The 19,694-nt window shown below is 50.0% G+C and overlaps 1 protein-coding gene across 1 annotated transcript in view; it reads right to left on the minus strand.

Annotated features, from left to right (window-relative positions):
* AFAP1 (actin filament associated protein 1) overlaps window positions 1–19,694 on the minus strand; it is a 57,266-nt gene that overhangs the window by 7,912 nt on the left and 29,660 nt on the right. The window contains exons 8-12 of the mRNA XM_021716184.1: window positions 14,145–14,262; window positions 10,759–11,010; window positions 7,994–8,108; window positions 3,952–4,116; window positions 909–1,099 (exon numbers count right to left, since the gene is read on the minus strand). Of these exons, the coding sequence (XP_021571859.1) occupies window positions 909–1,099; window positions 3,952–4,116; window positions 7,994–8,108; window positions 10,759–11,010; window positions 14,145–14,262 (841 nt within the window). The remainder of the gene's footprint in view (window positions 1–908; window positions 1,100–3,951; window positions 4,117–7,993; window positions 8,109–10,758; window positions 11,011–14,144; window positions 14,263–19,694) is intronic.

Genomic DNA, 19,694 nt, shown 5'->3' on the forward strand with positions numbered 1-19,694 from the left:
TGGGAGTGGCCGCTGCACTCCAGTCTGGGTGACAGAGCGAGACTCCAATTCAAAAAAAAAGATTAAAATAAAATAAAAAGAAGCATGCAGAACAAGTGTTCAGGATGCAGGCAAGCAGGGATGCCCCATGGTGCTTCAGCTGAAGCAAGCACTGACGTCCTGGCTGGCCCCTTGCAGCTGCCTGCTTTTGTCTGCTCCCCCTGCCAAGCTGGCTTCTCTGGGCCCTAAGCTCCTCACTGGTAAATGGAAGTGATAACACCTGATGCACAAGACGCAGGTTCAACAGGATAATCAGGGGGAAAAGCCAAGTCTGTGCTCAGTGACCACGAGTCGGATGAGGTGAAGAGTCAGCGGTCAAGGTGACAGGCTGCGGTGGGGAAGTGACCGCCCAGTGCTGTCAGGTCCTAAGACGGCACAGGCTTCGTTTCAGCTTCTACAGCCCCGGCGCGATTCTCAGATGCGCTGGACATTTTATGCAAGTGTGCTTGTTGAATTACATTTTCTTCAGGTGCACGCTACCATGCCTGGCTAATTTTTGATGGATTGTAGAGACGTGGTCTCGCCAAGTTGCCCAGGCGGGTCTGGAACCCGCGGGCTCAGGCAATCCCCTCGCCTCGGCCTCCCAAAGTGCTCGGGTGACAGGCTGAGCCACCGAACCCGGCCAAGAACTGGCCATTTTCATCGGATGATGCGCAGGGGCCAGAGACGGCTCAGCGGCCTGGCCACTCGGACCGCCTCCGTGGGAGGGGTGGGAGCCTTGCTGTCGGAGGGCGGGGCCGGCTGAGACGGCCGGCAGCCAGCGCAGAGGTGTCTCCTGCCGCACTGCTGGGGCCCACGAGCAAGCCCCCCACAGCTGCGGGCGCCCTCTGCACACCGGCGTCCCCCAAGGCGAGCCAGTGGGCGCTCACCTGAGGGCTCGACGTCCCCGACTTGGGCTCGATGGCCAGCCCCAGCGTGACCCCGCCCGCCAGCGCCTTCTTCAGGCTCTCCTTGACCTCGGTGAGCTCCAGCTCCAGCGTGACGCGCTCTGACTCCTTCTGCTTACACTCCTCCTCCAGCTTCTTCAGCTTGTCCTCCAGGATCACCTGGGTCTTCCTACCTGGAACCCAGAGGAGGCACGTCAGCCCCAGAGGTACAAAATACATGGGGGGCAGGGGCAAAACACCCAGAATTATCTTCTGGAGGGCAGCCCCTTGCAGTACAGGCTTCCCCCACTCGGTGAGTGTTCTAGGGACCACCGCGTCAGTGTCCCAGCTAGCGTTGAGAGAGGCTGTGTCTGGCTTCGGTGAAATTTTTTTGGAGACTCTTTCAACGCGTGCGCCCGTTTCATGATGGGCGACTGACGAGTGCCCTGCCCACACTGTACTGAGTGGTCAGCAGTTTTTGGCCAGAAATGGCAGGACCCCTGCGTCCCACCCTCTCTATCCACCTGCCCGCTCCCTGAGGGGCTGTTTTTGCTTCCCTGGATGGAAAAAATCCTCAAAGGGAAACGTTTTGCCGACGTGAAAGAGGTGAGACCAAAAAACGGCACGAGTACAGAAAGGCATCGAAATGGACGAGCTCAAAACCTGTTCTAAGCATTGGAAAAAGCAGCTCAGTAGGCGGATTGCATCACTCGGAGAGAACTTTGAAGAGACTGAAGTTTACACATGTAACAATAAATACACAATTTTTTTTTTTTTGAGTCGGAGTCTCACTTGGTCGCCCAGACTGGAGGGCAAGGGCCGTTCCCGGCCCCCGCAGCCTCGACCTGCTGGGCGCCAGCGATCCTTCCGCCTCCGCCTTCCGAGTAGCCAGAATTACAGGCATGCGCTGCCACGCCCAGCTGATTTTTTGATTTGTTGTAGAGATGAGGTCTCGCTGCCCAGGCGGGTCTCGAACCCGCGGGCTCAGGCAATCCACTCACCTCAGCCTCCCAAAGGCGCGGGATGACAGGCTGAGTCACCGAGCCCGGCTATATACAAAATTTTTTATAAATAAATTCTGGGGTTTTGGGGTCCCCCTCAGAGAGAAGACACTTGGTCCCCCTAACGGTATTTCTGTAAGACTTTTTAGGTCATGCTCCTCTGACTTGGGTCCTTTCTGCAAAACCTAAATTCTGCCAAACCTAAATTCTGCCATTCTCTAAAGGACCAAAGTCCTTCTCCAACTACTTCTTTTGCTGCAGCCAGAAGGACAGGGACCAGGAGACAGGAGATGGTGTTTCTCACAAATGCTAGGAGTTCCTGGGTGTGGGCCCCAATGTGCTCACTTAAAAATGTCGAGTTCCAGTCTGGGCAACTTGGCGATCTGCACAATAAATTTAAAAAATTAGCCAGGCGTGGTGGCACGTGCCTATAGCCCCAGCTACTCAGGAGGCTGAGGCAGGAGGATCGCGTGAGCCCAGGAGACCGAGGCTGTGTTAAGCTATGATCATGCAACTGCACTCCAGCCTGGGTGACAGAGTGAGACCCCATCTCTAAAACAAATTTAATTAAATTAGGAAAAATGAAAATGTGGAGCCTAAACTGTGCAGTTCCCAAAGATGCCACCGCCTTGGAATGTCTGAATATCATTCTCTTCTAATTTCTTCACTAGTTATTAAGTCATCATACTTGCCCCATGGCAACAAACGCCAGCACGGCCGGCATCTCGTGGAACATGGCATACCTGTCTGCAAGGCACATATGCTTCACTCATTTTATTTGAGATTTCTTGCAGTGACCTAAGATGGCAGGGAATGGACCCACTGCACAGATGAGAAGACCGGTCCCAAGAGTCGAGACCAGTCCCTCGTGCACGCAAGGTTCTTTCTCAAGGCCAAGACCTCTCTAGCCCTTCTGCACCTCCCCAACCCAGCACGCCTGCAACAATGGAGGGAAGAAATGCTGCTCGTGTCTTGTGACACTCAGTGCCCGAGCCCATTCTTGGACTCGGCTTTTAATCCCTCCTAGCTGCCACTGCTGGCATCACATCCTGCCTCCTCCTGCAGGGCCAGCCTAATCTGGCTGGCCTGCCCTGGCTTCCCGTCCTCCATCTCCCATCCCTCATCCTCCCTACTGGCCTGTCCCCCCATCCCCTGAACCCCAAAAGCACCTGCCTTCGCTGCGGTCATCCAGGCATGAAGCCAAGAAAGCCAGGGTGCTGGGTTCCTGCAGGGGGTGGCACGAGGACCACCTGAACGCCAGAGCGACCTCCCTGGATGTCTCAGTCCTCTGCAGCACCCGCACCCTCTTCTCTCCCTGCCTAGGCTAATCTCCAGAGCCCACTCTGCCCAGTAGAAGAGCCAGCCTGGAACTGAGGCACATATATTTAAGCAGTTCCGTTCCCAGAATCGGGAACTGAACACCCAGTTCCCACGAGTAAGAACAGACAAGCCTGGCTGGTGGTACTGCTTGGGCTCTGACTCAGTTTCCCTGGTAACTGTGCTTTTACTCTCAGGTCCTCTCTGGGGGGCTGCATTCCATGAACCTGCCTCATCCCAGGTGCCCCAAGACCCGGGCACCACCTTGCTCTCACCTTTCCCTTCTCAGGGAATGGGGTTTCCTCACCCACACAGGGACACCTCACCTGGGCTGGACTCCTGAACATCCATGCAACCCTGCGGGCTACCTGCCCAACACCCAAGGGACTCATCTCACGCTGTGACTAGAATCTACCCAGACCTGCGGCCATGCGGGTTGGCCTCCAGATGTCACCGCTGTCAGCACCTGAGGCTGACCCAGGACCCACACCTCCCCTGCCTGGGTCACGGCCTGTGGGTCAGGGGCTGGCCTCTGCCTGGGTGCTGCACTGCTGACCATCCAGGTACCTGCCCGGGGCTTACCAGCAATGCCTCCCACCCGGAAGCACTGTGCAGAACAATGTTCTCTTGCTGAATGGGTGAGTCACAGCCCCTTTGGACAATGTGGAAGGAAACCCACAAGCTCCCCCACACACGGGCGTCCAGGTAGTCGGGCTAGCCGTTCGTACCGGCGTTCACTTCGATGGCGGCCCGGAGGTCCCTCCTCTCCTTCCGGAGCTGAGCCAGCCTGTTCCGCAGGGCTTCCTTTCTCTTCTGCAGCTCCTCCTCCTTGGTCTGCAGCCGCTTGGCGTCGGCCTCCACCCGGTTCTTGCCGTACTTGTACTGGTCAGCATCTCAAAAAGAAAGACACAGCGAGAGAAGAGGAGGTTTCATTGAGCAACTCATACAACCGTTGAATCACCGACTCCGTAACAAACCTTGAAGCTAGTGATTCCGCCGATTCAATGAGGCAAAGGACAGGACGGTTCTGACCTAAGCAGAAAGGTGACTAGCTCAAATTCTCCAATATTCTTTGAGTCAGTTTGAAGCATGAAAATAGAGTATGAAGAAATTCCTTTAGTTCACTACCCTTTGAGGCATACAACATATAATTAACCTCCCACAAGGCTGGAGGTGAACACCCTATGGGCTGTAAAGATGAAGGTCTCGTTGCTACCAAAAACACTCTCTGGAGTTTGTGCAGGTCTCCAAATTGCTCAGAACACCTCCGCAGCACTCGGTGTCTGTTCCTCATAACGATGCTACCAGTTTGGCGCTGTCTTGATGCCACAGACCTGAGATCAGCAGCCAGCATGGCGTGAGCACACAATAGATGTTGGCTGAGTGAACAAATGAACAGACAAACAGGCAGCATGGAGTGCTGCCTGGAGCCTGACTGTCTAGGTGTGAATCTCAGCTCGCTACCTGTAGCTGCATGACCTCAAGGTCATAGTGCTAAATCTCGCTATGCTTCAGTTTCCTCATCGATGACATCGGGGACAAGAGGAGCAGGCCATTCACAGGGTTGTTGTGAGAATTAAATTAAAATTAATAAAGCTTTTAGAACAAACTCAAAAGTGAGCACATCACAACACCTTGCTTAACGAATGAATGAAAGAAAATATAAGTACTTGGCCAACACCACACCATCAGTTGACAGAATATTAAAACCCCGACCTGATGCTCTCTTCCTCTTCCTACGTTGGCTTTTCAGTAACAGGAATTTAGAAAAAACCTCTTTGGGAAAATACACCGAAGGTGAAGATCCTAACAAAACTCTGGTCGTGGACCACCGGCTTGGAAGCTCCAAGTGTCTCCTAACAGCTTCCTGTGAGCACTCTCCTGGGCTGCTCTCAGGCCTGCTATCCTTCACGCACACCTGTATCAGCTCATAGTCCACACGCCAGACCCCCTCACTGGACGAGACACCGCTTCGGGCAGCAGCCACGGGAGGCAGCGTTGTCTTGACAGTGAAGACACTGGCCCCAGAGAGGGGACACCAACCCGCCCTGGGCCCCTTCCTTGCGACAGGATCCCAGTCAGACACCCTCTCTCCCTAAGCCTCAGCTCCACGCTCCATACGGCGGAACAATGAGGATGACCTTCTGATGTTTAAAAATTAGAGATATGGGCCGGGCTCGGTGGCTCAGCCTGTCATCCCAGCACTTTGGGAGGCCAAGGAGAGTGGATTGCCCGGGTTCGAGACCAGCCTGGGCAACTTGGCAAGACCTTGTCTCTAAAATAAATTAAAAAATTAGCTGGGCGTGGTAGTGCACGCCTATAGTTCCGGCTACTTGGAAGGCTGAGGCGAAAGGATCACCTGAGTCCAGCAGGTTGATGCTGGGGTGATCGAGAGAATGCCACTGCACTCCAGTCTGGGCGACAGGGTTAGACTCCAACTCAAAAAAAAAAAAAAATAGATATATATACCTAAAAAGAAGCTGAAAAAATGACCTGATGCTAGGACGCAGTGGACACTCTTGGTGACTCTTATTATTATCAGCGATGGCCAATTCCATAGCCATCTGAGTCAGCGGGGAGCCATGCCTAGTGCCTCCCCGGAAGATGAATTCACCACGGCTTGAGATGCAACCATAATGACTTCAAGGAAATACTGCCCTTATGAAGGCACACGTAAAGTCATCACTCCCTGATCGATTTCCTCTCACCAGAAAGAAACACCCAGAATGACACCAAAGCACAGGCAGCCTGAGTTTGGCCACTCCATGATCTGAAACACAAGCACTGCTACTCGTTGCTACAGTAATGGCAAATCTTGCAAACAGGGCCAAGTCTAAACTCTGCTCACTTATTTCTAAACTAAGATGTTCCCCCAACAGACCCACACACAATAACCTGTAAACATCCACATCTTTTGGTCTCCAAGCAATAAATCCCACATGATCTATATAATACAAGTGGCAGGACTCAGCAAAAACACAGAATGCAATTATTTTTCTCTTTTGTCGCCATTAGATGTCACCAAAGTTAAGAAAAATTCCCTACAAAGGGCTCATAAAATAAAGGAATACATCATCTAGGAAATAAAATAAGCACAGGTACTGACATGCTGTGGCGACTGACACTTCACGTGATTCAGGTCTTGCTTTCTACAGAGCATTCCAGGCACGAGTTATCCCTTTCTGCTTCCCACCCTGCCCAAGGGAGCAACACTTAAAAAGCATGAATATGAATACACCCCACCAGAGTAGAGACATGACAACTGCCAGAGAGACAGGGTCCCAGTAAGTCAGCACGTTAAGCCAATTATAAGAGGGCGTGGCCACGTACCTGACCTATCTGCTTAGAGCGGATGTTGGGGCAGAGCGGGGGTGGGGATAAGCCCACATCAAGAATGTAGACGCTTCCTGGGGGCGGAGGCACCCAGCATGGCGGGTGGTTCCAGACTGGTCCGCGTGCATGGCCAGGATGACACCAGCCTCTCCACTGCCCTCTACGCACTCCTTGACTCTGCAAATCTCAACCACACGCATGCAGATACAGCTACGTGTCGGTCCTGAAGCCCCTGGCTTCCACACTGGTTTGGAGTTACCCCCTGGAGTGAGCCAGCCTCCGCGTCGTCAGCACAGAGGCTGGTCTACCAGCTGCACGAACCCAGATTTGGGAAGTTCAGGTACAGATCCTGGGTGCAGGGAAACCTTCCTGGACGCCCAGATGGACTTAGGAGCTCCTAAACCTTTTTAAAAACCCAGGGTATGGCCTCGCATGGCAGTTCTTCTAGCTTATCTCTGTGGCCCTGGCAACAAGCAGAGTGCAGCGTGAATAGATGCCGCCTGGCTGGACGGACGAGCAGGCACCCAATAAAACACACACACACACACACACACACAACACCCCCCAGACCTATCACCCAGGGGAAGGACCCAAGTGTTGAGACAGCTGCGTCTCCCGTCCCACGTTCTGCTGCTTCTGTGCCTGACACGTGTGCAGTCGGAAAGCCTGGCACTCACTCTGGCTCCGTGACAGGTCAGTCATAGCCCTCAGGGAGGCTTGGGGATTCTCTTCCCACTTGTACATAGGGCAGGTGACAATCCCTACCTTTACAAAGCAGCTAAGAGAAATAAGCAGGTGGAGACAGAAAATGACTTCCCGCAGACTGTAACATACTGCAGGGTTCCTCCTTCCTTTTAAGCCCTTGAGCTTCTCCAGTGCTCAAAGGTACCTGTGTTACCTCAATTATTTCAATCTCAACAGCCATTTGTGTGTGTCTGGCAGACACAGCAGCTGAGTTCAGAGAGCCCATGTGGCTTGTCAAGAGCAGACCAAGGACGCGAGTGGAGGTCTTCAGACCTGGAGTCCAGGGTCAACTGACGCAGGGCTGCAACCTATACTCACAATTGTCTCATTGTTTTTTTTTTAAAAACAAAACTATCGAGACGAGACCTTGCTGTGTTGTACAGGCTGGTCTCAAACCCTGGCTTCCACCACGGCCACCCCAAGTGCTGGGATTCTGGGTGTGAGCCACAGCACCCGGCCTGTCTCAGACTTAGACTGACCCAATCTCACAGTTAGCAAACCAGTGCTGGGTTTTCCTTCACACAAACAGTGATAAAAGCTGGGTTGAAATCATTGCCATTGTTCCATCGGGCCAATGAGGATGACAGAGCACACCTCACCCCCAAGCTCACCGGTGAGCACGCTTACCCCGCCCCCGCCCCCTCTGCAAACTGCTTTAAAACCGGCCAGCAAGACATCAAATGACAAACTCACTCGAAGATGTCCGTTTCACACCGGCTGTGGAATCCGCTTTTTTAGGCTGGCTGTTCAGAGACTTCCCTTTTCCTGGGACCCCGTTAGATGCCATTGGGGGCTTTTTACCCTTGAACTGTTGAAACAAACATGTGAGAACATTAAAAATGAAACAAACCAAACTTTTTTCCCTCTGCAACAATTTCTCTCAGGCTCTGACTCTTTGAGAAGCATGTATCATAAGCAGGGGAAAAAAATGAAGATAAAAGAAAATCGGGATTCTAAACACTGGCTGCTAGGGTTCTCCTGGAATGGCTCAGGGGTTCGAGCATCAAGGCTCGCAGCAAAGAGGCTCTCCAGAATGTCTTTAGCAGGATACTGTAGAGGTCACACATTTCAGCTGGGAGCTGGTAAGTGCCTATCAAGAAACTAGCAAAGGCAATTTCCAAGAGCATTCAACTGCAATTACTGAAAGTTTGCATTTCTTTTCTTTCTTCTCCCCCCCCCACTTTTGTCAAGGTCTTGCTCTGTCGCCCAGGCTGGAGCAGTGGCACCATCACAGCTCAATTTAGGTGATCCTTCTGCCTCAGCCTCCCTAGTAGCTGGGACTACAGGTGTACACCACCAAAGCCAGCTCATTTTTGTATTTTTATTTTGTAGAGACGAGGTCTCGTTATGCTACTCAGGCTGGTCTTGAACTCCTAAGTTCAAGCGGTCCTCCCACCTCAGCCTCCCAAAGTGCTGGGATTACAGATGTGAACTACCACACATCTGTAGTTAAAAGTTTGTATTTCTAAGGCTTCTAAGGCTTCATAATATTTATTTTAGTGGGATGCTTTTCAGGGGAGTAGCATGACTCTGCAGTTACATTTCTGCTGCTTCAGGGGCTTCACTACTGCGTGACAGATATCCTGATGGGAGAAATAACTGCCTTGTGACCCGCCAACGGGGTATGAGGAAGGAAGGAAGCATAATATAGACACAGTATCAATAATGGGGAAACTAAATTTTGACTAACCATGTTTTTAAAAAAATCAAATAGTACTTCTATTTCTTAGACTGCTGCAAGCCAACACATGCTGTATTCGGCTTAAGGTATTATGTGTTCCTTGACTGTATAATAAATTCAGCATGATGGCCAAGGTTAACTCTAGACCCACATGGTTTCCATGATACTACGTATTAGGCTACTTTCCTTCTTCTGTGGGCCTCGGTTTTTGGGAGTTAGACAGAGATGGCTTCAAATTATGGCTCCATCATTTAAGAGAAGCTGAGCAAGTCCCTTAAACTTTCTGTGCCTCCTTTGCTCATTTAAAAAAAAAAATAAGCCTACCTCCCCACAGAGCTCCTAAAAAGATCAAATGATGCACCATGAACATGAACATACACATACACAACTCAAAGCACACTGCTAAAAGTTCAGTAAGTATAAGTTTTCTCCCCTAGGTAACAGGCTCCCAGCAGAATGACCAAGTGAGGGCAGGATATAATTCAGCCTGCAAAAGTGTTTCCCAGCTAAACAAAAACAAACAAAAAGGAAAAACAATTGTATACATACATATATAAAAACACACATAACCCACACATCAATGAGTCCCAACTAATCTGGGGACAACTAAAATGTACAAGATGGCACATTTTGTTGCATGTTTTTTACCCAAGGTAACTCTAATACCAGTAAGAAGACAGGTAAATGCACATAGATTCACATTCTCTTAGGAAATAAAACATATAACCTACCAGATTTTTCACACAAATCCTCCTGAAAAGCCTAGAAGCCAACGCTCCCCCACCCAACCTTAGGTTTGGGTCCTCAGACAGCATCAGAATCTCCAGGGATGAGATCTGGACAGCCATTGTGGGAAAATCAGAAACGAACAAAAACCTTCGCATGGGATTTTGGATGAATCCAGTCTGCTCTGTGCCACTACAACCTGGAATTCTAAGAGCTTACCTGGTTCATTACTTTCTTAAGGTTACCCAAAGAATGGAGGAAAAGAAAAACAGTTAATATATGCCCACTTGCTTGATGGTAATGTTCTTACATATGGGCTTAGATCTTTAGGCAAAATACAAAAAAATCTTAGGTTAAAAATGCAAGATAAGCTGGATACAGTGGTGGCACACAACTATAATCCCAGCCTCTCAGGACGCTGAGGTGGGAGGATTGCTTGAGCTCAGGAGTTTAAGTCCAGCCTGGACAACATAATGAGACAGCCATGTGTTTAAAAAAAAAAAAAAATGGTGACACCAAATTAGTATTTACTCTGAAATGTTACTGTTTCCCATAAATACAGGCTTTGGGATGGACACTGGTTCAATATCAAGGTTAGCACCATTCAACAGTCATCAAAAACCCTTACAACACCTACTAGGCTTCAGAGAGTATACCATTACACTCATCATGGAAAAATACTCCTGCACTCGGAATAATCTGAGTTCATGTTTAAAGATCAAAAAGCAATTACTGCATAAAGTCGACCTTCCTCATTATAGGTAATGGCAACACATAAAAGAAACTCGCAAGTTCAAGAATCTTCTGAGAAGTTTTATTGCCCCCGTTCTTTTTAAAAAATCTTTGCTTTCAGTTGACATAATTTGCAGAACTCACTGGGGAATTTTCCAAGAATAGAAAGAGCGCCAGATGTAGGCAAGGAAACAGTGCTTAGACACGCCGAGCCAGCTACGAACATTTCCTCCGTTCCTTGGTATTCAAATTGCAAAACCCCGTCAGAGGAATATGACTTACAGAAGATTCTAGAAGGTTATCAAAGGAGATGCTGTACCTGGGAGTTGAGCCCGAGAGATGCCCTCCCCACAGAAGAGGTATTAGTGAGAGACGGAGTGGAGGCAGGGTATTTGTAATGGTTAGAGGACAGCTTGTCGGCAGACAGCCTCGAAGCCTTTCTGTCGGCAGGAGAGTGGCGGGCAAAGATTTTCGGAGACGGCAAGTTATCGTACAGGCCTGCGTTATCATAAAGCACCTCTTCTCCCACGCCTCGGACACAGGAAGCAGGAAAGCCGTCTTCCAGTTCCCACTGCAACACACACAGCTTTGCCGTTAGTGACTCAGACAGGAGGGCAGCAGACGTTAGCACAGGAGACATCACTTAGTACAGCGTCCAGCAGAGCATCGGCGCCCCAACACGCTTATGCACACAGACCCCCAGCTGTCATCAGTACGACACACAGGCACACGAGCACGTGCAGTTCAAAGGAATTTCCCTTTGGGGGGGCTTAAGGAAAGACTTCTTTTTTTCCTTAAAATGTTCCCAGGGCCGATGGGTTATGAAGTTTTTGTTTTGTGCTGTTGTTTAAGGCAGAAAAAAATTTACTGACTTGACACTTCCTTCTTTGGAGAAGCAGGAAGTCCCCCCAACCCAGGATGTGGATGTGGAATGCCGGCGGGAGACTGGGGCTCTGGCTCCAGGGGAGCGGTGCGAGGTCCCGCAAAGCACTGTTTGACTTCACAGCACTTCCCACGTTCTAGATATGCTCTGAGGCGCTTTTCCAAGACTGACTCATACGTTTCATGGTCACCTTAGGAAGTGGGAGGAAACTAAGGCTGAGACAAGTCGTGGAGCTGGTCAGAGGCAGAGCTGGCTTTAAGAGCTGTGCTCATCACTTGCCTGCCTCAGCTCCTCCTGGGGTCAGTGAGGGCTTAGAATCTGGACCACTTGCAGACCCCTCCAAGTCTGCCATGCAGGAGGCAATGACCTAAGTCCCTCAGGTAACTGTCCACACAGCTCCCCATCTCCTGCCCTGGACACCTGAAGAAAGGGTCACGTCTGTCAAAGAAAGCAGTCAAACCATCACGGAATATGGATGCTTCAATATCTGACTGATCTAGTGGCATTATTTTAGCAGAAAACCTTTTAAAAAGGACTAAAAAAGCTACAAGCACCGTGTGGCCAGGAGAATCTTAGGACACGGACATTTAAGTATAAGTTCAAACCAAAAACTGACAACCACAGTCAGTCCTTTTAAGTTTTAAAAGTCTTTATAAATTGCCTTGCATTATAAGAAAAGCAATATTAATTCCTCTATTATGCTCATTTTACCCTGTTTTTATAGTCTTCTTGCAGTGTTTCTTTCTGTCAGACTGTAATTACAAGCTTTTGTTATAAAAATAGAAAAGATTTAAAATTCCACAGTGGGAGTGTTTTATCCTTTTGCAGTCACCTCAGTGTGTCTATTTTTGTGATGTGGGAACCAATCTATAGTCTAAAAATAGCAATGCATACAGATAAACTTGAAAGTGTGAGTTTCATAATGACAACCTAACATATATTTGTCCAGAGGTATTAAAATGGTCTAGACTAGACTATCATTTTCCTAAAATACCAAGGATGACATCACATGGAAGACTTCGAAAACAGCGACAGAGACACCATAGAAGTTTCTAGATTGGAAGTGTGGGTGTGCACACTTTCTTCTTGCTCTAAGCACCAGGGAGAACACTGAATGGGTAAAACTGCTAAGTGGAAACGCCATTGCTGAAATGCCAAGTACTGGGTTGCAGAGTTTTAACCGTTTAAAACCTAGACGTGAGGCCCTCCAGAAAAGAGGTTACACAGAAATAGCTTCAGGCCGGGCCTGAACAGAGGAAGCCCGTTATAAGCAAAAAAGCCACAAGTGTTCACACAGGGCATATGTCTTCCAAGCTTCCACTGCCAGCCCAGCAATGCACACAGAAACATTTCCTAAATGCAAAGCCTTTGAAGGATGGCAGGTTTTTATTTCTAAGACAGATTAAGCTGTGAAGGACCAAAGGAAAACTCCTTCCCAGGGGCAGCCTGAACCAGCGTCATGAACGTCTGAGCTGGACAGGCAGGGAGGAGCCAGGTGGTGATTGGTGTGGTTTCTAGATCCTCGACCACTCAGCTCACCCTGACAGGTCCATGGTTGAGGCGTGCCTGTGGAGAGACATCTCTGAGGAGAAGGCATATGGCAGGGTGTTAGGGAGGAAGGGCCAGGGCTAGGTTTGGGGACTGTCTTTCCAAAAGCACCGATCAGAGGCTCCGAGAAGTGGATTATTCCCAAGAAGCAGATGACTTTGGTAACTGGAGTCCAAAGCCAGTGACAAGATGTCCGGTCAAGAGACACAGGGTGAGCAGAGGCCAGGAGAGATGATGCTACCTGGAAAATGGGTCAGCAGCAAGAGCAGGGAATAGAATGAGTGTCTCCTCCCCAAGGCTGCCACGGCACAGTCGCTAGCGGGAGGACTTGCCCAAGCCCCTCTGCAGCTAGGGCGGTGGACACAGTGGGCACCAGGAGCTCCTCAGATCCTGGAGACCCCCCTCCCCTGGAGGAAATGGGAGGGAGGCCAGGGAAGACTGCCTGGACCGGAAAATATCTGAAAGGCAGATATTGAAAAATATCTGAAGGCAGATGCCAATTTAAACCTACCCAAGACTGGGGACAGATGGCATGTCCCTTTGTCACTCATCTGCTCACCCTGGGACGGCCTTGCCTCTGAACGCCCAGACACAGCGCCTGGATCAGAAAGGATGCTCTGTAAATGGGTGCTGGATGAATAATAGAGACATCGTGAAACAAACGTTTGGTGAGGCCACCTCGTTATCCATAAGCCACAAAACACCACACGTGTTTTAAAACTCCTGGGGCCAAGCAGACTGTGGAGGAAACCGGCTTCATACAAAGAGCTCCACTCAAGGTCTCCGGGGTCAGGAGCCCAGGTGCTTCAGCTCAACCACAAGGGCTCTGTCTTGGGTTTGTAAGACGGTCACCCACTGTGGCAACATTTCCTTTCAGACGACGACCTCTCTGCATTCTTATCATAGCAGGAGGTAATCGTTCACTGATAACTTACATGGTGTCATATTTTGGTCTGTCCAAGCTATCCGAGCCTTAGTTACTCTATATACTATCCTTCCGTCAGTGTTTCAAGGTGAGCCGACAGGTTTAATTCATGACACTGACATCAAAGGATAAACTGTCTACTGGTGTCAAATCACGCGCTTGTTCAAATGTAGATTCAGATGAACAGCATGTCAGAAACCAGGGGAGGGACGAGACTGCGTTTTCCTCTTGCCTGAAAGCCTCTCATTCAGACGGGAAGCTGGGGTACTGATGTGCAGAACTTTCCAGATGGCCTTGGCTTCTCCCAACACCAGCCATTCGCCCCCGCACGAAGGCACACTTCACTTACCGAGCCGTTGATGCACGGGACGTCGTCGTAGTGCAGCGCCGTCCCACTGGGGTGGGCATAGCCGTTGGCGGTGCCCCCGAGATACGGGTTAGTGGATAGGCCACGCCTGTTCATGAAACTGAAAGACAGGAGAGGCGTGAAAACCCACACCCGCCTGCGCTCTCCAACCAACCAACCCATCAACCAACCAGTCTTACTCGAGCTCTGCCTCTATGCCCAAGGCTATGTCAGAGGCTGTGGGACTGAGAAGTAGTAGGAGACAGAACCCGGGCAGAGTGGGGGCTCTGCTGGAGGAACCGGGACAGACTCAGACTCCCTGTGAAATTAGGAGGGCACCACCCTGCAGCATCAGGGCCAGGGTGGAAGGTGGCACATAAGACCATGCCTACAGAAAAAGGTTACAAAAATCAACCATTCTGATCATCGCCCGTCTCTCACGGGGTTCGCTCCTGCTCACAGCCTGTGTTGGTAATCAAGTTTTATTGGAACACGTGCCCCTTTCATGAGTCTGCTAGCTCTCAAGGCTGCAAGGCTGAGATATTTACCGGAAAGGGTTCATGGACTCCCTTCCTAGAAGCATCCATGGCATCCTCGGCACTCGCTCAGCCCCACTGGCACCTCACACAGCCCATCCTCACCCTTTCCTGAACTTCCTGTAGCTGCTGAGAGAGTCAGACAGTGCCAGAGAAATCCTTTAGGGGGTGATACTGTGATACAATAAGACATATGTATTTGGGGCTTTGTCCCAAGTTCCTGGCAGGACTTACTAAAAGACTTGGAATTTCCTAAATTTTAACAGCTTAAGGGTGAAGAGATGGTTTTTATTAACACACAGGAAGCCCCTTTCAAGCACACAGGAGGTTATGTTAACGAAGTGACTTCTGGAAACTACTAAGGATGGGGCCTGGATGCCAGAGGAAACAACCATGTGATTAGAGGGTTGGAACCTTCAGTGTCAAAAAAACCCAAAAGGACAGGTCCCAAGAGCTTCCAGGATGGGCGACACATGGAGGCGTTGGGAGGGACGAGGCGCTCTGCGTCCCCCATGCCACGCCCTGCGCACCCCTGCCATTGGGCCATGAGCCAGCAACCTAGTATGTGAACTGTCTTCCTGGGTTCTGTGAGCCATTCTGGCAAGGGACTGAACCCACGTGGGGGGGTCGTGCAGCCCTCCCCTTTACATCAGGTTAATCAGAAGCTTAGGCCACACCCCGATTTGCAACTGGCATGTACCGTGAGATCAGCCTGGGGGTTCAGAGCCCCAATCGGCAGGAACTGGTGTCAACTCCTGGCAGACGTGTCAGAGTTGAGTTGGTGAATTAGAGCAGGCGTCCTCAACCCCCAGGCCAAGGTCCGTTAGGAACAGGGCTGCCCAGCAGGAAGTGAGTGGCATGCATGCCAGCAGAGCCCCATCTGTATTTACAGCCACTCCCCATCACTGGCATAACCCCCTGATGTCCACCTTCTGTCACATCAGTGGTGGCACTAGATTCTCATAGGACCACAAACGCTACTGTGAACTGTGCATGCGAGGGACCTACGTTGCATGCTCCTTAGAAGAGTCTAACGCCTGATGGTCTTAGGTGAGTGGAGGTGGTGATGCTAGCACTGGAGAGTGCCTGCAAATACAGATTAACAAATGCAGAGAGGTCTGACTGCACAGAGACCATCACACATCCGTTGCTTGCAGACGCATATCAGAATCATAATTTCATGATAGTTATTTAATTGCATGTTATGATTAAGAACAGAAATAAAGTACAATAAATCTAACGTGCTTAAATCATCTCGAAACCACCTCACCCTTCCCCACTCCAGTTCACAGAAAAACTGTCTTCCACAACACCAGTCCCTGCTGCCAAAAAGGCCGGGGACCGCTGGATCAGAGGGCACCAGGCTGGTGCCTGCCCGAGATGGTCTTGAGTCATAGGACACCCAGCTGGTGCCCACCAGAGACTGTCCCAAGTCTCAGGATGCCAGGCTGGTGCCTGCAGGAAACTGTCCCAAGTCGTAGGACACCCCGCTGGGACCCATCAGAGACTGCCCCAAGGCGTGGGACACCGGGTCGGTGCCCACGGAGACCCAGAGAACTGCTCAGTGTGGGAAAAACCCATGCATCTAGCGGCCAGAGGTGAAGTGGGTAAGCATTGTGTGTGTAGTTACAGAAAACAGCTTCTCTGTGGAAGACATGCCGGACCCTATCAGCCTCCACCAATACTTCCCAGGGGCTTCTGAAGTCCCTCTGAGAAAAATCCAGAGCTGTGGGATCCACATCCCACGAGGCTCCAAGAGACCAAGTCTCCGCTTCCCTCCTCCTCCCCCCATCCCACCACGGCCAGCCTCATGGGCGCCACGAGCCCCTCTGCCTGGCGGGCAGCTCCCCAGAGCCCCTCCTCCCAGGCACCTGGCAGGACAGCACCACCACCCGCCTCCTTCCCCTCAATGTGTGTGTCTCTTGTCATTTCTCTCCACTAGAAGCTCAGCTTCAAGAGAACCTGCCTCTGCCAGCGCTGGCCACACCCGCATCTCAAAGGTCCAAGACCACGTGGGCACAGAAGGCACTTGCAGGCACATGCCGGATGAATGAATGCATGGTGCCTCGTGGAGCTCTGTGTGTCATAAGCAGAAACACAAATGCCAAGGCAAGAAAGAACCTTGATAACACGTTCTCCTAACGGGGGGAAAGTGTAAGGGTCTAAAATTTTTTTTTTTTAAACTTGATTTTTTTCCCCTCAAATTGTGTTTCTTCACCGGATTTGGCATCTCTGTGGACACTAGAGGAATAAAGAGGGGCATACGTGAAAGCCAGTGAGAAGGACCCAGGGTGAAGTGAAATCTGCCTCTTGGACAAGAAGCCTCTCAACGGCCCAACATACCAGGCCACACTGTCAGGGAAAGGCCACGGGCTCAATCCCGCCATCGTGGCCGGGAAGAGGCGCTTCCGAGGGGCACGTACTGCCCTCTGCTGGGCAGGGATGCCATGCGCGGCTCCTTATGCCTCCAGCACGCTCCTTTTGGTTTACATAACGCTTCTTTCTTTGTGCACATGAAATTAACTTATGTGACACTTAAAACGCCTAAAAGTACACAAAGGAAAAGAAAATACACAGGAGGAGAAAATACACAAGAAGGAAGGTGCAGCAAAACAAACATTTCAGCACTCCGCAATGACAGGAGAGACTTCTTGTCAATGAGGCAGTAATGGAATAAAGCCCGGCGGCGGACCACCCCTCCCACGTGCCCACCGGTGCTGGTATGTGTCTACAGCTCTGGGACCCACATTTGGGTCTGTGTCTCTCCTCGCATACATCACAGGCAACAAATACTGCCAACAGTTTGCCTAGAGATGACGGGTGTGGGTGGTGCAATCTCAAGAACATGTCTGCAAATATCTAAGTGTGAATAACTATAGTTTGTCAGCTGCTTAAGCCAAAATAAAAAGAGTTTTGTTAAAAAGACAACTAGTTCCACTGGCTACTCTGCTGTATGAGAGCTTTTGCTCAAGCCCAGACTGCTGTCTGCACACATGCCTGCTACAGACCAGGGAAGAGATGTGGATTAAGCGATTTCACCAAGCATGAGGCAGGCTGTCTACACTGGCCTGCAGTCTCTATCACAGATGCCAGCATACAGCAGAGACAAGGGTGTGCCAGAATGGAGGCCCTGGATGGCCGCACTCCTGCTTCTTTGCATAGAACAGACATGCAGGATGCCTCGTGGTTGTACTTGACAGGACTCAGGAGCACAGGAGGTAAGGTCACACAGGATGTCCCAGGCAGAAGAGGTTGTAGCCAGCGGCAGGCCACCCCTCACCTCCAGAGAGCAACTCGGCCAGTTAGCCAACTCCCCTAGGCCCCAAGAGAACTGTACAGCAGGCCTCCTGCCTCTGGCTTGGTGCTCTCTCCACAATGCAACTAACTTTCAGCCAAATCGAAGAGTGGAAGTGAGGGAAGGAGGCCATGTGCCCCTTGTTAAACCAGCAACACGAGGGGATCACAGGAAATCTTCTGCAGAGTAACCTCCAGGGATCCCAACAAGGGAGTACCAAGAGGGCTCTTCCCACAGGGTGCCTGCGCTCCATTCGCGGCCACGCTGACCCCTGCTTCTGTCCCCGCCCTCACTGTAGCTTGCTGCTGGGTCCCCAGCTGAGCGGGTCTCAAAAAGAGCTTCAGGACAAAACTCCAGGATCCTCCTTATGTTTATATAATCTTAGATCTTTTTTTTTTTTGAGTTGGAGTCTCACTCTGTCGCCCAGACTGGAGTGAAGTGGCCGCTCCCGGCCACCGCAGCCTCGACCTGCTGGGCTCCGGCAATCCTTCCACCTCAGCCTTCCAAGTAGCCGGAATTACAGGCTTGCGCTACCACGCCCGGCTGATTTTTTGATTTATTGTAGAGATGAGGTCTCGCCAAGTTGCCCAGGTGGGTCTTGAACCCGCGGGCTCAGGCAATCCACTCACCTCAGCCTCCCAAAGGCGCGGGATTATAGGCTGAGCCACCGAGCCATTCTGAAATGGGCTCTCAGGAAAACGTTTCCATGTTTACCATTTTAAAGTTCCTAAATGTACCACTTCTCCTGGGAGAATCTACAGTATTTAGACTTTTCCTTTCCTCTTTCCAAATATATGTCTTATTGCCTTTTCTCCCCCAGACATGCCCGCTGAACAGATAATCCCCTAATAGTTTCAGAAAGATTCATTAACTGCCTGCCAATTTATACAAGAGAAAAAAACTTCGCCTAATCTTAGAATACTCATCACACTGGCACGCTGCCGTGCTTTGAACCTTGCTTCCTTGTTACATTTCGTCTTTCTCAGGCTTTGCAGGAATGTTTGGCTAGCAAACTGAAAAATGAAAATAAGCTTTCTTGCTAACTGACATCTCCTCTGAAGATTTTAATGAGGCAGAAAAGATTCCCGCAGCCATACATTCAATATATGCATATTTTTAATGAACCATTTTTCAATACTACGACCTACAATCTTTTCCCAAAAATGTGACCTTCCCACGTTTGGTTTAGATTAATACTCCACTCATTTATAAAGTAGGAACTAAGTTGTATTCTGGGAGAAATAGTTAAATTAAGGGTGCCTCTTAAATGTGGTTATCAGTTTACTAATTACAGTAGAAATTACACACATGTGAACATAGGATAGATTTTTTTAAAAATTACTATCTTCCAAATAAGTGTCATTAACAACCATAAACACTTTTATACCAATCTAGTTGCATACATTTTGCAAAAAACTAGATTTATGGCTGTTGAATCCCTTAAAAAGCCACTTTAAATGTATTTTATTTACTGCATAGTACTTAATGATATGATGGAGAATAGTACTTCATAAACAGAAGAATCCTTGCAATCTACCTACATTTTGCCAATGAAAATCTTACTAGACGATAATAGTATAAATAGAACATGAAGCACTCGACTATATCTGTCCTGATTTCCACACCAAACAACAGTGGTACAATCACTAGCTTAAGCCAGGTGCGATGGTCCCGCCTGTAATCACAGCACGTTGGGAGGCCTAGATGGGAAGATCACTCGAG

Source organism: Carlito syrichta, unplaced genomic scaffold (genome assembly GCF_000164805.1).
Source record: "Carlito syrichta isolate Samal-C Ts95f unplaced genomic scaffold, Tarsius_syrichta-2.0.1 Scaffold308254, whole genome shotgun sequence".
Taxonomy (NCBI): Eukaryota; Metazoa; Chordata; class Mammalia; order Primates; family Tarsiidae; genus Carlito; species Carlito syrichta.